Source organism: Rana temporaria, chromosome 5 (genome assembly GCF_905171775.1).
Source record: "Rana temporaria chromosome 5, aRanTem1.1, whole genome shotgun sequence".
NCBI classification, from domain to species: domain Eukaryota; kingdom Metazoa; phylum Chordata; class Amphibia; order Anura; family Ranidae; genus Rana; species Rana temporaria.
Genome location: NC_053493.1, coordinates 302,921,834 through 302,937,684, shown reverse-complemented (window position 1 = coordinate 302,937,684; position 15,851 = coordinate 302,921,834). Strand labels below are relative to the sequence as shown.

At 41.9% G+C, this 15,851-nt stretch overlaps 1 protein-coding gene across 1 annotated transcript in view; it reads right to left on the bottom strand.

Moving 5' to 3' along the window:
- Positions 1–15,851, bottom strand: part of LAMA3 (laminin subunit alpha 3) — a 237,299-nt gene that overhangs the window by 208,821 nt on the left and 12,627 nt on the right. The window contains exon 3 of the mRNA XM_040354074.1: positions 3,580–3,697. Within this exon, the coding sequence (XP_040210008.1) occupies positions 3,580–3,697 (118 nt within the window). The remainder of the gene's footprint in view (positions 1–3,579; positions 3,698–15,851) is intronic.

Genomic DNA, 15,851 nt, shown 5'->3' with positions numbered 1-15,851 from the left:
CGGACTGCAGGTATACACTTTGGTGATCACAGGTAAAATAAAAGCAGAGGGGCTGTATTATGGCTAATGTATTAGCTTGCTGTGAGGGTGCATATGGAAAAATAGGATTATGAAAGCTAATCCTTTTCCAATTATACATAATACAGTGACTATGTACACTAAATTCTCCTGTTTGTTTTCACTGTTTCAGGTACCTCCATGTTCATTGTTCCCCCGTCACAGTTAGTATATTAGAAATGGCCCTGAAAGGATAAATAGATTTTTTTTTTTTTTGCTGGAATTTCACAAACCAGGACACTCAATAACATGCTGAATGGGAGTAATAAACCATAGTTAGACATTGTGCCAGCAAATTCCTCCTATTTAAGTGGGAGAGATGATTCAACACCTGTGCCTGGGTTCAGCCAATGACAAAATCAACACTCTTGAGTCAGCTTATACAGTATATTTGTTTAGCTGGAGCACTTAAAGGAAACCTGTCACAAGTAAAACATGGAGGTTGCCACCATGACCTCACCTTCTTAAAATGCTCAAAGCCTGTCTGTCATATGAGCCTTCCAGCTCCACCAATTTGACACACTTTTGACATGGATACAAAACATACCCAATGGACAGTTCTGCTGATTATGCTTTACAAAGTATCCAACTCAAAAAGAAATTTATGGACAAACAATACCCAGAAGATTTGGTAGATAAAGCATGTGACTTCTATTCCAAGGGAAAAACTGCCAAAACAGTTAGGGAATAAGAATGAGCTTTGGCGTGTTTGCATGCTACACGTGCAGAGCCCGCCAGGAAGTGTGCATGGCGCTGCGCTAATCACAGCCAGGGAGACATTGTCTCGATGCTCGGCTGCAGAGATCGGGAAATGTCTCCCTGGCTGTGATTAGCGCAGCGCCGTGCACACTTCCTGGCAGGCTCTGCACGTGTAGCATGCGAACACACCAGAGCTCATCCTTATTAGGGAACAGATGGACCACTCAATCAGATTCCATACCACCTTTGACTTTCACTACAAGAAAATTGAAAAAATACTTACCAAACATTGAAACATTCTGCAACAAGACCCCCCATCTCAAAACTATTCTCCAACCGGTACCCAGAGTCACTTATCGAAAAGCACCTAACCTTAAAGATAAGATTGCCCCCAGTAAACTAAAAACCATCCACCTCAACCCTAACCCCATCACTCTCATACCCCTTGTGGGCATGTATCAGTGTAAAAAAGCCTTATGCAAAACCTGTGTTTTTGTCCAACACGGCAAGAAACCTACAGGGCAAAACCTAGCTGGTAGACCATTTCTACAACTGTTCATCAGACCTGTGGTCTCATCTATGTTTGCTGCACAATCTGCCCTCTTAGACAGCGGTTCGGCCAACATAGAAGACTCATCGAAGGGGGTAAAGACATGCACAGTGTCCCACAGCATTTTGCAGAGTTTTATAAAAAATCCATCATTGGCCTAACAGTATGGGTAATTGAACAAATTCCAAAATCCCTGACAGCAGCTGAATGCTTCAAAAAACTATGCTCCAGAGAGACTTTCTGGATATATAATCTCAATGTCCTCTCAACAGGTGGCCTTAACGAGGTCATCGAGATTGTGACTGTACTTTGATTCTTCTAATATAGACTATTGAACGTCATTCTCTTTAACCTGGTTTTTGTTTATCATTATCACAGGTTCCCATATCCTTATTTAACTTATATGGGGGGGGGGGGGGGGCGGTTTCGCATTCCTTTGAGTATATGGTAATCCGGCCCTGACACTAGAGATGGTATAGAACATTATATATTGTGCTTGGCCTCTTTCTCCCCCCTCGTTTTTTTTCGTTTTGGTTCCCACACCGCACGGTGGTCCTCCACCTTTTCGGTCACCAGACGGGAGTTCCGAAGCTGCAGTGCTGTCTTCTGCAGGATGCGACGAATCACTGCCCTTATCTTCCCTGGGATCTGACGTGCTGCATCCTGCCAGCTGGATACTGACTCTCTGTTACCTGTAGTCCCAGAGATGTACCCATCGTCATTTACTTCCATGTAAGTGGATAGTGCTTTTATAATAAAGTGTTTTTGATATATACTCAGAGGCGCCCCTCTGCTTGTTTCTCAGGTGTGCAAAAAAGGATCCCTTACTTTTCTTTCACTTGCCCAATTCTTATACTTGTTTTGGGTCAGTGGCCCAGAAATAATAAATCCAGTGAATCAGATAACAGCCAGGTAACTGGCATTTATAGAAGGAGGTCATCAAGAGCAGCTCCTGCTTTTCTCACTCTTGAAATGCCTCTTAAAACTCTGACAAGGTCAAAAAAACTCTAATTTTGATTGGTTAGCCAGCTTACTATAAATTGGTATAAATGTAACCCCTTCTTATTGGTCATTATAGTAAAAAATTGTTTGCTTTTTTGCAAATTAAACAACCTCCTGGAGATGTGTAACTACTTTAAAATCTTAAGGAATGGAAGATTTGTTGTCATCAAGATGACAAATCATTTATATTTATTATTTCAGAAAACTCCCTGTGGTAGTCCCAGTTATAGCCTAAAGATAGTACAGGACAAAATACTTCCATATGGGGCTGCTTGGGACCTACAGTAAATAAAACCTCACTGTGGTCTGGGCAACTATAGAGCCCCCCAATCACTTTTTTGGGGCTGTTTACCCCTTCCCCAAGCCGCCTCCTTCCCCCCAACCTTTTTCTTCTCCTCTTTTACTCTAAAGCCTCATACACACGCACGGTTTTCTTGGCAAGAACTAGCAAGAAAACTGCTGGCAGAGCTTTCTTGCTGGGTAAACCGTGCATGTGTACGACGCTTTGAAGTTTCTCGTCAAGAAAACTGCCCAGAATCTCGACGAGAAAAATAGAGAACCTGCTCTCTATTTTCCTTGTCGTGATTCTTGACAGTGTTTTCCTGCCAAGAAACCCGAGAGTCTGTATACTTACCTGTCGCCGCGGAAACCCATGCATGCTCGAAATGACTTCGACCCATGCGCGGTAGTTTCCAAGGGAAGTGTAGGGTGTAGCAAGATGGCGACGGCATCAAATGTGATGAGCGCATTCTCGTCGTACTCGATGACATCACTGCGTTCTTTCCATTCAAAAGAACGGCGGTTCTTTTGAATTGAGTGTGTGTACACTCGGCCGGCAAGAGATTATTGCCAAGAATCTCGTCAGGAAAAACAACGTTTTTTTCCTGACGAGATTTTGGCCCATGTGTACAGGGCTTTACATTTAGTTCTTGTTTAACTAAAAACCCAATGGCCATTTATTAATTTACTCAGAGAGATCAATAGACCTTAAATTCTAAAGTATTATAGTTGAATATTGTATAAATAAATACTCAATAAATGAACATCTCATTTATTCTATACATCTATTTGTAATTCTATGGCTATATTGTACAGTAAACTTTATACATATATTCATTGGCTGATGTTACCCTAAGCACATTTTGGCTGATTTATTATGCATTATAAACTGCATTGACACTCATTAAAAGAATACTGATATTTATAAAACAAATTCTACTAATGTCTATATGAATGTATATAATATACAAGGAAAAATAAATAGTACTTACTAGCAAAGTATTGCCAAGGCATGTAAGTGTTTCCAAAGTCAGTGGATCTCTCTAGAACCCAAAGATCAGGACGAGGGGAGTTGGCAAACTTGATGAGAACATAAGCCACATGGAAGAGCTGTAAGTATAAATACAAAGATAATGTTTTACTATTTTTGGTCAAGACCAATGCAAATGTTGATGTTTGTTAAAAATGTACACATATTTAAAGTGGTGGATTAACTGTACCATGGGCCCAAAGCTGTGTTCACTTCATGAGCCCCCTCCATTTTAATGACCTCAAGCATAAGGGTCCTAAGCAGTGGCGGAACTACCGCCATAGCGACCCACACGGGTGCTATGGGGCCCACAGCTGAGTGAGGATCAGGGGGGCCCGGTGAGAATAAGAGCATCGCCGGCATGGTCTCCCAGCCAGGGGAAGAGAGAGGAGAGGAAGAGGCGAGCTGTCCGTATCAGCAGAGAGCGGAATTGTCCGCTGTAATAGCTTTCATTAGAACTTCCAGTGTTCCCGGGGCTCATGTCACATAGCTCCACCTCTTGGTCCGGCACCTTTGATCGACAGGACGCCGGTAGAGTGTCGGACATGTGACGTCATCAAAGGCGCTGGGCTAAGAGGTGGGGCTTTTGGGATTTTTTTTGTATCTTATTTTTGGCTGTAGTTTTGCTTAACTACTGTGCAACTACTGTGGAGGGGTGACGAAAAAATACTCCAACAGTGAAAAGAACACAAGCAGCTCAAACCATGAACTGGATAGTCGCTACAAATGCAAATGCTTGATATCTTTTACTCCAATTTGGGTTACTGGGATATAGCCTGTAATGTAGTAGTATACAGGAGTCCACAAAATATTTGACTGCAAGATGTTGCATTGTGACTTTTAAAAGGTTTAGAACCATTGAGCTAAACAAGCAAGTAGCAGTACAATACACCTGGTAGTAGGCTCCTGATTGATTTACCAGGCTGTAACACCCAGCCAAGTGGAATGTGTTTGGAATAGCATGGCACTGAGCCAGCTGTACAATGTAGCTCTGCTGATTCATGTTCTTACTTGAGTTTGCTCTTATAAGTAGTCATGCAACAATCACGCTGCTGCCAAACATCAAACAGGCTCCTACTGCCAAGGCATAAAACATTTACAAATGATTAGAAGTGCCCTCAAGTAGGAAGAGCCACACGGTAGGCACATTGGCATAATAGTAATCTCTGTTTTGAAATTAAACATTTAGAGAAAGTCTACAAGCTAAAAAAGAAAAAAAAGAAAAACACCATGCAAGTCTCTTATTTTGGTGATACATATCTTGGCAAATCCATGCACATTTGCAATGCCACATTTGCAGCAAAATTAATAACTCTGGTTGGCAAATGCACTGATGGTATATGTCACATAAAGCAAAAGTTAGGGAACAGTCGATGGACTGATGTGAATGTACAGTACGGTATGTAAAGTGCTGCATAAATTGTCAGTGCTTTAAAAACCCTTTTAATAAATAAATAAATACAAGGTCATTTCATTGTTTCAACGTTTATATTATTTTGTCCAAGTACTATATCCAGACTCAATTTCAGCACCCTGGACAGCGGGTCTGCGTTAGCGCTATAAGTACAATAAATGTAATTGGCGAATGTGCTATGAATGGGTTGAAAGCTGGGTGAAAAGTATAGTGAGTAATCATTTTTGTTCAATGTAATTGTATTGCATTTAAAAAAAAAAGAGAGATAAGAGGTACAGAATGTAAAGAAGGGTACGGCCCAGTAACATGGGAAGTAGTATGAATTAGGAAGTAGTGGGGACAGTTGCTCCTATAGCATTTCCGCCTAGCAACACTAGGGTCATTGGTTCAGATCCCAACCGCAGCACTACCTGCAGGTAGTTTGCATGTTCTCCCTGTACCTGTACCTGTGTGGGTATTCTAGTTTCCTCCCACACTCCAAAAGACATTTTGGTATTTAAATTGTCTCCTTTCTAAATTGGCCCTAGAATGTATGATTATGAGTTAGGGACCGTAGATTGTAAGCTCATTGAGAGCAGAAAATTATGTGAATATATACGGTAATATATAAGTAAAGCTCTGCGTAAATTGACGGTGCTATATAAGCACCTGTAATAAATAAATAGTCTTGACATAGATCACAAGGATTGTGCCCCAAAATTTCTTTGTAAGGGAAAAAGACCATCACATATAGGACATGGCCCCTGAGTGGGTGCGACATGTCTAAGACTGGAACCAAGGGATATATTTGGCGGAGTGTACAAGGGCAACTGTACAAGCAGGTAAGGATTTTAAAGCTTGGTTCCTGGGTTTTGCTCACCAAAAACAGTCAATGCGTTTAAATAAATGATTTGTCCCAGTCCTAATGTGATAGAGTGATGCCAAGTTCCGTGTATTTCGGGAGAGAGGGATGGGTATAAGAAAAATGGGTAGCAAAGATCAGAAAAAGAGCATATATTGGAAATGATTTTTGGAGAAGTAGACTCTGGAATAGAGTCAGTGGGGAGGTCTGTTCTTGTTTGTCTTGAAAAGTGAACAAGATTTTGAAAGACATATGTTGGAAGTAGTCGGTGAATGTTACTTGCTTATACTGAGGAATCTGAGTGGTAAATGTCCTTCATGAAGAGGTTGAACACCTTCCTGAAGAACATACAATGCTTTATAAGCATGCCTAATATGTCCCACAAGCAGTGTTGCTCATTTTACTTTAAAAAAGTAATTAGTTACAGTTACAAATTACTTCTCCGAAAAAGTAATTGTGTTAGTGACTCAGTTACTACATTGAAAAAGTAATTAGTTACTCAGCAAAGTAACTGACTTTTTTTTTAATATTCTACAATGCAATTACGTTCTATAACGTCTTTAATATCAAAGATGTTTATATTAACTGATTGAAGAATAAAAACACTATATACAGTATTTTAGAACATTTGGGGCCGGATTCATATACAATGGAGTATCTATCCGCGCGGCGTAACGTATCTCAGATACGTTACGCCGCTGTAATTTAGGGAGCAAGTTCTGTATTCAGAAAGAACTTGCGCCCTATGTTACGGCGGCGTAACGCATGTGGTCCGGCATAAGCTCGCGTAATTCAAATGTGGATGGTGTGGGCGTGTTTTATTTAAATTTACTGTGACCCCACGTATTTGACGTATTCGCCGTTTGTGAAAAAATCCCAGTGCGCATGCTCAAAATTCCGCCGCAAATCGTCATTGCTTTCAACGTGAACGTAAATTACTTCCAGCCCTGTTCGCAAATGACTTACGCAAAAGACGTAAAATTTTCAAAACTCGACGCGGGAACAACGTCCATACTTAACATAGGATATGCCTCAAATAGCAGGGGTAACTATACGCCGGAAAAAGCCTAACGTAAACGACGTAAAAAAATGCGCCGGGCAAACGTACGTTTCTGAATCAGCGTATCTACCTAATTTGCATATTTGACGCGTAAATATACGGAAATGCCACCTAGCGGCCAGCCTAAAATTGCAACTAAGATACGACGGCATAAGAGACTCGAATCTATGAATCAGGCGAATAGATATGACGTCGCACACTCAGAGATACGACGGCGTATCTGGAGATATGCCGTCGTATCTCCTACATGAATCTACCCCTTGGTATTTATTTGAACCCTCATGACAGGCCATTTTTTGCTATGTGCACTGCATAACTTAAGCTGACAACTGCGAGGTGGTATTTGATCACCTCCGCGTTTTATTTTTTTCATTTTGTTTTTTTTAAACAAAATACCAATTATGACAAAAAATAATAATTTTATTTTTTGCTATATAACATCCATTTTTTTTTTTTTAAGTTTTTTTATAAACTCAGTGCCAGGCTCACATCTGATGCCCGCCCACCTCATTGTATTACAGGTGAGGGGGAGGAGGGATGACACCTGTAAGCCTGCTAGATAAGGTGGAGAGGACGGGCGGCCTTACCGTTACTTTTCTTCAGCGCGTGTACGGCTGCAGTCTGTCAGTCCCGTCCCGGTCCCGCCGTTAGAATTTGAAGCTGCATGCATTACACATGCACGCTTTATGCAACGGCGCTACCAAGGACAGTACCGCCTGACCTGAGACAAGAAGCAGGGGAGGAGGGAGGAAGGGAGGGGACTGACTGACAGACAAGCGCCAGCAGAAGCAATCACTCTGCTGCCATCTAGTGGCGGCAGATGTAATTGCGGTAACGCCGCCCAAGTAATGGGAACGGCGTTACCATGAGGGGAAGAGTAATCAGTTAGATTACTCATTACCCTCAAAAGTAACTGCGTTAAGTAACGGCGTTTACTTTAACGCAGTTACTGAAAACACTGCCCACAAGTGGCCAGTTTAGTGATACTAAATGGGGCTACACAGGCATCAGCCACTAAGGACATTTGAGACCAAAAATAGCCATTCAGAGGTCAAACAGCAGGAATTGAAAGTCCACATGAGAGTCTGTATGCTGCTCTTATATAGTTATTTCCATTGCCCCTTGGACAATATTGGCATTACGCAGTGTCAGCTTTAAAGTGCCCATACATAGCTAGTACTGGGCAGCTTAGATCATATAAGAGGACTTACACTGTAATAATGTATGTATATGCATCCACACAGTAACCATACATCATTTTTACAGTTTTAAGAATTGGTTTTAGCCCAGGTTCACACTGACTGCGGGTTTGAAATCGTGTGAGTTCAGCTGACCTCACACAATTTCAAATCGGAATTTCAGTCTGACTTTGACGGGTGATTTGAGAGACATCTGTAAGGCTTCCTGCACAGACAGATGTCTATTAAAATCGCCTCCGAAGTTGCCAAAAGTAGTGCAGAAACTACTTTTGGGAATCAGTGCGGTGCTGCAAAGCCGGGGTTGCCCCCATTCGGCTGGTGCGGTTGTCGGCAATAGGCTGCGATTTTCAAATGCGATTTGACATGTCATATCGGCCCTGTGTGATCGAGGGCTCAACGTTTAAAGAATCTGTGAGCCAAATAATTTAATGTACACTCATCGGCCACTTTATTAGGTACACCTGTTTAATGACTTGGTAACATAAATTGCTAAGCATCCAATCACATGGCAGAAACTCAATGCATTTAAGCATCTAGACGTTGTTAAGACAACTTGCTGAAGTTAAAACTGAGCAACAGAATGGGGAAGAACAGGTGTTCTAAGTGACTTTGAATGTGCCATGGTTGTTGGTGCCTATCGGCACGTTGCGACCCATTGACAAGCCTGGGACGACATCATATGACGTCGTCCCAGAATGAGAGAACCAACCTGCTGCCATCATTTGTCTAAACAGCGGGCAGGAGGTGGTTAAAAAGCATATGTAAACCTTAACGATAAACTATGCATATTCAAAGTGGTTGTACACCATGTACAACCACTTTTACCTACAGGTAAGCCTAGATTAAGGCTTACCTGTAGGTGCTGGAAATATCTCCTAAACCTCCACGGTTAGGAGATATTTACAATAGAGCCATGCGCCAATGTCTACGGTGCAGGCGCACTTTAGAAACGGCGATCCTACCATTCCTAAAGGGGTTGTGCCGTGACTGGCGGCTCCCATGTGCATGCAGGAGTGATGTTGCGCTCCTCTGGCCAGTCACAGGGATGGAGTTTGCGGCCCCAGAAGGACGAGGGGTAAAGATGGATGCTTGCTGCTAGTGGGGACATTGGCATTGCAGGCTTTGATTTCAGGTAAGTGACACATAATGGGCTATGATGAGATGCATAGTAGTCATTATGCTTTACCTTTACAGGGAAATAAAGAGGAAGTAAAACCCATCAGGGTTTATTAAACTTCCTCATTAATCACAGTTGTTTCGTTAAATGTATCATTTAAAGTGCCTGTTCCAAAAACACAAAAAATTACCTTGAACTTGTCCTCAGTTGCATTGTTCTCTGAAGACTACAGAAACCCTCCCTTCTATGTTAAAGAGAAGGAGAGAGGGGAGGCTTCTGTAGTTTTGTCCTACAGCAGTGAATAACAAACTTTATCCAGTCCTTGGTCCTTTCACTAACATGAGGGAGGCCCTATTCCTATTGATCCGCGGATCAGTTCCAGCAGATAGATCCGGTCGTCTGTACATCCGAGCGGACATTTCCCGGCGGATAAAAATCCAGCCGACGGATTCCCAGCGGATAAAAATTTTGTAGCATGCTACAAAATCTATCCGCTGGGATCCAGTCCAGTGGACTGATCCGGTCGTCTGTACAGACTCACCGGATCAGTCCGTCCGCTCCCATCCCTCGCATGCGTCGTAATGATTCGACGCATGCGTGGAAGTGTTTATCTTCCAGTGTCGCGCACGTCGCCGCGTCATCATCGCGGCGACGGCACGACACGTGACAGCGGATGTTTTCCGCGCGGATTTTGATCCGATGGTGTGTACAAGCCATCGGATCAAAATCCGGAGGAGGAATGTCCGCTGGAAGCGGTCCGGCGGACCGTTTCCAGCGGATAACCCCTCGTCTGTACGAGGCCTTACCCCGAAGGGTCCCGACGCGCATAGCAGAGTTCTTGGGAAAAGAGGACCCAGGAACCAAAATCAGCACAGAGCGGCAGAAAGGGTGGAAGAGAGAGGCTACGCAGGAAAAACTTGCATTAAATACCAAGTCTTCAGTAACCCGCTGAAGACCAGCATAGTAGGGGCCTCCTGGAGCATTGTATACAGTGACAATGCTGCTTCTCTATAGATAAAGTATGGCAAGAGATTGTTCTCACTCTAGGATGGAAGAGTGCCACTGGCAGCTTCACCAGGTGAAAATAAAGGGAAAACAAGCCTGAAAACCAATGCAGCACAACATCTAAGCTGCAATTACATGTTAGCAATATTTTTTTCCAAATAGTTAAAATACTGAGTCAAAAAAACAAACCTGCCAAACAACTAATTAAATATAAGCATAAAATATCACAATGTAATATTAGTAGTACAAAAAAAGAAAATCTGGATCACAGTAAGTGGAATTTAAAACTGGCTATTACAAAAACTAAAATGAGCTGTTTTAAAGCGACTTGCTTATAATGTTTATATGGAGGTCTGTTAGTCAGTATGGGTATTACACTAAATCTGTAAGCAATGTAAGTTGATGAATTTGATGCCAGCCATTACACATAACAGATGTTTGGGATTTTGTGCCGTTATGCTGAAACGCTCAGTAAAATGTCAAGCCGCATTTACAGTAATAATAAGAGTCTTTAATCATGTAGTATAACACAGTGTTTCTCAACTCCAGCCTTCAAGTCGCCCCAACAGGTCATGTTTTCATTTGTATCAATATTTTGCACAGGTGATTTGATCAGTTTTGCTGTCTTAGTAATTACCACAGCCGTTTCATTTGAGGAAAATCCTGAAAACATGATCTGTTAGGGTACCTTAAGGACTGGAGTTGAGAAACACTGGTATAACAAATGGAATTATAAGTATCTTTAACCACTTAAGACCCGGACCTTTAGGCAGGTAAAGGACCTGGCCAGTTTTTGCGATTCGGCACTGCATCGCTTTAACTGACAATTGCGCGGTCGTGCGACGTGGCTCCCAAACAAAATTGGCGTCCTTTTTTCCCCACAAATAGAGCTTTCTTTTGGTGGTATTTGATCACCTCTGCGTTTTTTTTTTTTTGCGCTATAAACAAAAATAGAGCGACAATTTTGAAAAAAATTCAATATTTTTTACTTTTTGCTATAATAAATATCCCCCAAAAATAAATAAAAAAACGTTTTTTTTCTCAGTTTAGGTCGATACGTATTCTTCTACCTATTTTTGGTAAAAAAAAAAATCGCAATAAGCGTTTATCGATTGGTTTGCGCAAAATTTATAGCGTTTACAAAATAGGGGATAGTTTTATTGCATTTTTATAAAAAAAAATTACTACTAATGGTGGCGATCAGCATTTTTTTTCATGACTGCGACATTATGGCGGACACATCGGACAATTTTGACATATTTTTGGGACCATTGTAATTTTCACAGCAAAAAATGCATTAAAAATGCATTGTTTACTGTGAAAATGACAATTGCAGTTTGGGAATTAACCACTAGGGAGCGCTGAAGGGGTTAAGTGTGACCTCATCTATGTTTCTAACTGTAGGGGGGCGGGGCTAGATGTGTGACATCATTGATCGTGTTTCCCTATATCAGGGAACACACGATCATTGACAGCGCCACAGTGAAGAATGGGGAAGCTGTGTTTACACACAGCTCCTCCCGTTCTTCAGCTCCGGGGACCGATCACGGGACTCCAGCGGCGATCGGGTCCCGCGGTCGCGGTCACGGAGCTTCGGACTGCCCGCGACCCACGGCTGGGCACTTAAAGAGGATGTACAGGTACGTGCTTGTGCCCAGCCATGCCATTCTGCCAACGTATATCTGCAGGAGGCGGTCCTTAAGTGATTAAAATATATCTTAGCTAACATTATTTTGACTTTGGGTAAAAGATAGGGGGCGCTAATAATTAATATAAATAACAATGAAAATCATAGGACTGCACTCCTGAAGTCACGAATCCTTATCAAATAAACAAATGTGCACAAAACATTACCAAACAACATATGATTAAAAAATATTGTGAAATATCAATTAGTGCAAACAATATTCAGTCCCAATCTTAAGCACAAAAAAAATTATGATAATAAATCAAAGTCCATAAAACACCAAACGTCCATTCCGTGCTTGCTGTGATATACTGATAGAGAAGTGATCCTTCACCAAACTTGAATAAACACCCAAAGGATAAGTAATCTGCTTACCAGAGCACATTGACTCCTTTACTCAAAAAGAGAGTCAATGAGAATGCGTATGCAGGATACTGCTCACATAGGCTGAAATGGAGATATTAGGCGACTTCCTCCTTAAAGGTCTCCGCCGGATATGAAATAACAATGGAAACATTCATAGCGTAATTTCGTTTATTGAAAAATGAGCAAAGATAAAACTTAGCCAAATGGCTACTCACATTTAAAAGTGCCTATCCGGCACGGAATAGACGTTTGGTGTTTTATGGACTTTGATTTATTATCATAATTTTTTTTGTGCTTAAGATTGGGACTGAATATTATTTGCACTAATTGATATTTCACAATATTTTTTAATCATATGTTGTATGATAATGTTTTGTGCACATTTGTTAATTTGATACGGATTAGTGACTTCAGGAGTGCAGTCCTATGATTTTCATTGTTATTTTTATTAATTATTAGCGCCCCCTATCTTTTACCCATATCACTAGGAGCATTCACTCTTTGAGGGGAGCAGCTTATTTTATTTACTACTATATATGTATTCACTTGGCGCAGCGTTTTCACCCTTTATCACATTATTTTTAGAAGAATCAACAAAATTAAATTGGAATTCCAGCTACTTTTGTATAGGATGAGTATAGTGAGGAAAGGGTGAGAATACATTACATAGAATATGGGTTCTCAACCTTTTTTGAAGACCAGGGCCCAGTAAATCCTTCCAAGATTATCCATGCCTCAACAGTAAAGAATAAAATGTATATTCCCACTATAAAAGTATGGGAATGCAAAACTGCAGCCATCTTGGTCGGCCTATAGGGGATGAGGTTTCTGGAGGGGGCTGATGAGCCCTGTGGCTGGTTGGAGGTGGGAGGGGGGCACTGTGGGACACTGTTAGAGGCTGGTGGTGCTATGAAGGTTTGGAGGCTCTGCAGCAGGCTGGGGGGCACTGTGGGACACTGTTGGAGGCTGGTGGTGTTATGAATGGTTGGAGGCTCTGTAGCAGGCTGGGGGTCACTGTGGGAGGCTGAGCAGCACTGTAGGAGACTGGGGGGTATTGTGGGGGGCTATCAGGGGGCCTGAGGTTACAGTGGGTTACTATGAAAGCTGGGGGCACTGTGGGAGGCTCGAGTATCTACAGCTGGCTGGAGGCCCGGGAAGGGGGAGCTACAGTCTGCCAGTAGCCTTGGCCTGGTGGTTGAGAACCACTCATATGGAAGATGTTTTTGTATTATAGGGTTCATATTTTCCTGGATATGCCCTGTTCTTACATACACGTTTCCCTCAATATCTCTCTTTTATGACTATGTTTCTTTATCTCTCCAGTATCGAAAATCAGCTTGACATTTGTTGGGTTTTCTGCATTCCTTTCCATCTGGCCTTCCCATATTTTATGTAATAAAATGCTGCAAGTCTCTCCTTGTCAGAGTTCATACTAAAGGAATGATTCCTTAACCTGAACTCATAAAGCTTATCTAGTATAAAGGTTTAAGGTCGTGTAGACTTCAGATTGTTCTGTTCCTGTATGAGCCACAGAAAGAGGCAAAGCTTAGCAACCAATACACAAAAATATACAATGACAGAGGATAATATCAGGAGCCCTGTGAAAGATAGATAGATAGATAGATAGATAGATAGATAGATAGATAGATAGATAGATAGATAGATAGATAGATAGATAGATAGATAGATAGAGAGATAGATAGACAGACAAATAGATAGACAGATAGATAGATAGATAGATAGATAGATAGATAGATAGATAGATAGATAGATAGATAGATGGATAGATAGATAGATAGATAGAGCATACTAAAGACCCTGACTATTTTAAAGTAAAACGCCACACAAAACTGTTCTTGTAGACTTGGAGAAAGCAGGGGAGGGTCGGGTTGTATTGCTCTCTATGGCCTCACTGGGTAGATGCATTTCCGTTTTTTATCATGGTGCCTGTTGTCACCGGGACAAAAAGTGCAGGAAAATAACAACATTATAGTCAACACTGGAACAGGACAAGAGGGAAAATTTTCTCCAAGGGGATACCTGTTCTGATGACAGCTGTCCTCATACATTAGCCAGATTTTCCTCTCACTGTTTGTTGTATCTCTGTGACATGATGAGAATTCTCTCCAGTGGGGAACAAACATTTAAAATGTGACAACGTTTCTAACCTTCTTCCACTTAGTGCCGGTTCACACTACAGCGACATGAAAGTCGGCACGAATTTGTGAGGCAACTTGAGGAAACTTCGAGGCAACTTCGAGGCAACTTCAAGGGGTTTGCCTGAGAAAACCATTTTCTCTTCCTGTAAAGTTGCTTCAGTTAAGACACTGATCCGACTTTGGAGGCGGCCTCCATTGAAATCAATGGGTACAAGTCTCTTAGAAGTCGCCATGAAGTAGTACAGGAACCTTTTCTGATGTCGGAGCGACTTCAGTAGTGTGCATTAAGGCTCCATTCACACTAATGTGTTTTTTGGTGCATTTTGCAGAAAAGCAGGGACATTTTTTAACATGGGTTCCTATGGAACATGTTCACATCAATGCTTTTTTGTGCCTCTGCGTTTTTGGAAAGGGTCGGGGACTTTTTTTTCTGCAAAAAGCAGCGTTTTGCATGTAAGGCCCCTTTCACATTGAGGAGTTTTTCAGGCGGTACAACGCTAAAAATAGCGCTGCTATCCCGCCTGAAAAACTCCTGCCCAGCTACCTCAATGTGAAAGCCGAAGGGCTTTCACACTGAGGCGATGCGCTGGCGGGAGACAAAAAAAATCTCCTGTCAGCAGCATCTTTGGAGCGGTGAGAGGAGCGGCGTGTATACCGCTCCTTCACCGCTCCTTCCCTCCTTCCTTCAAAACAATGGGAAACCGCGGCAATACCGCCCGCAATGCGCCTCTATAGAGGCGCATTGCGGGCGGTATTAACCCTTTATCGGCCGCTAGCAGGGGTTAATACCGCACCGCTAGCGGCCGATTCCCGCGGCAATCTCGGCGGTATAGCGCCGCTATTTTTAGCGGCGATATACCGCTACCGCAGCTACAAGTCCAACGTGAAAGGGGCCTAATAGAATTCAATGGACCCGCATCCAAAATGCAAGTACCGCGTTTTTACCACGATTTTGCCGCATTTTTACCGCAATTAGATTTTTTTTTGTTTTTTTGTACATGTTTATAGCTGGTTGTTAAAGGAAATGTAAAAAAAATCAAATTGATGGCTAAGAAAAAAAAGGCAAAACATTAATATCGCGGCAATTTTGCGGTAAAAACGCACATCAAAGAACGCAGCAAGCACTGCAAAAACGCTCAAAAGCAACATGCATAGGTGTGAATCGAGCCTAAGACGGCTCTCATTCACTTTAATGTAATTTCTCATGTCAGTCGACACAAGTCGGATCCCAAGTTGCGGTAGTGTGAACGGGCACTTACAAAATTTAAAAAGAAAAATATTTTCCCTAGTTAAATCCAAACTCAATTGGACATTCTCCAATTAAAAAATATTGTTAAATTTCAAGATCCAATGGGGTTGATTTACTGTTCAATGTTCACTTTGCCA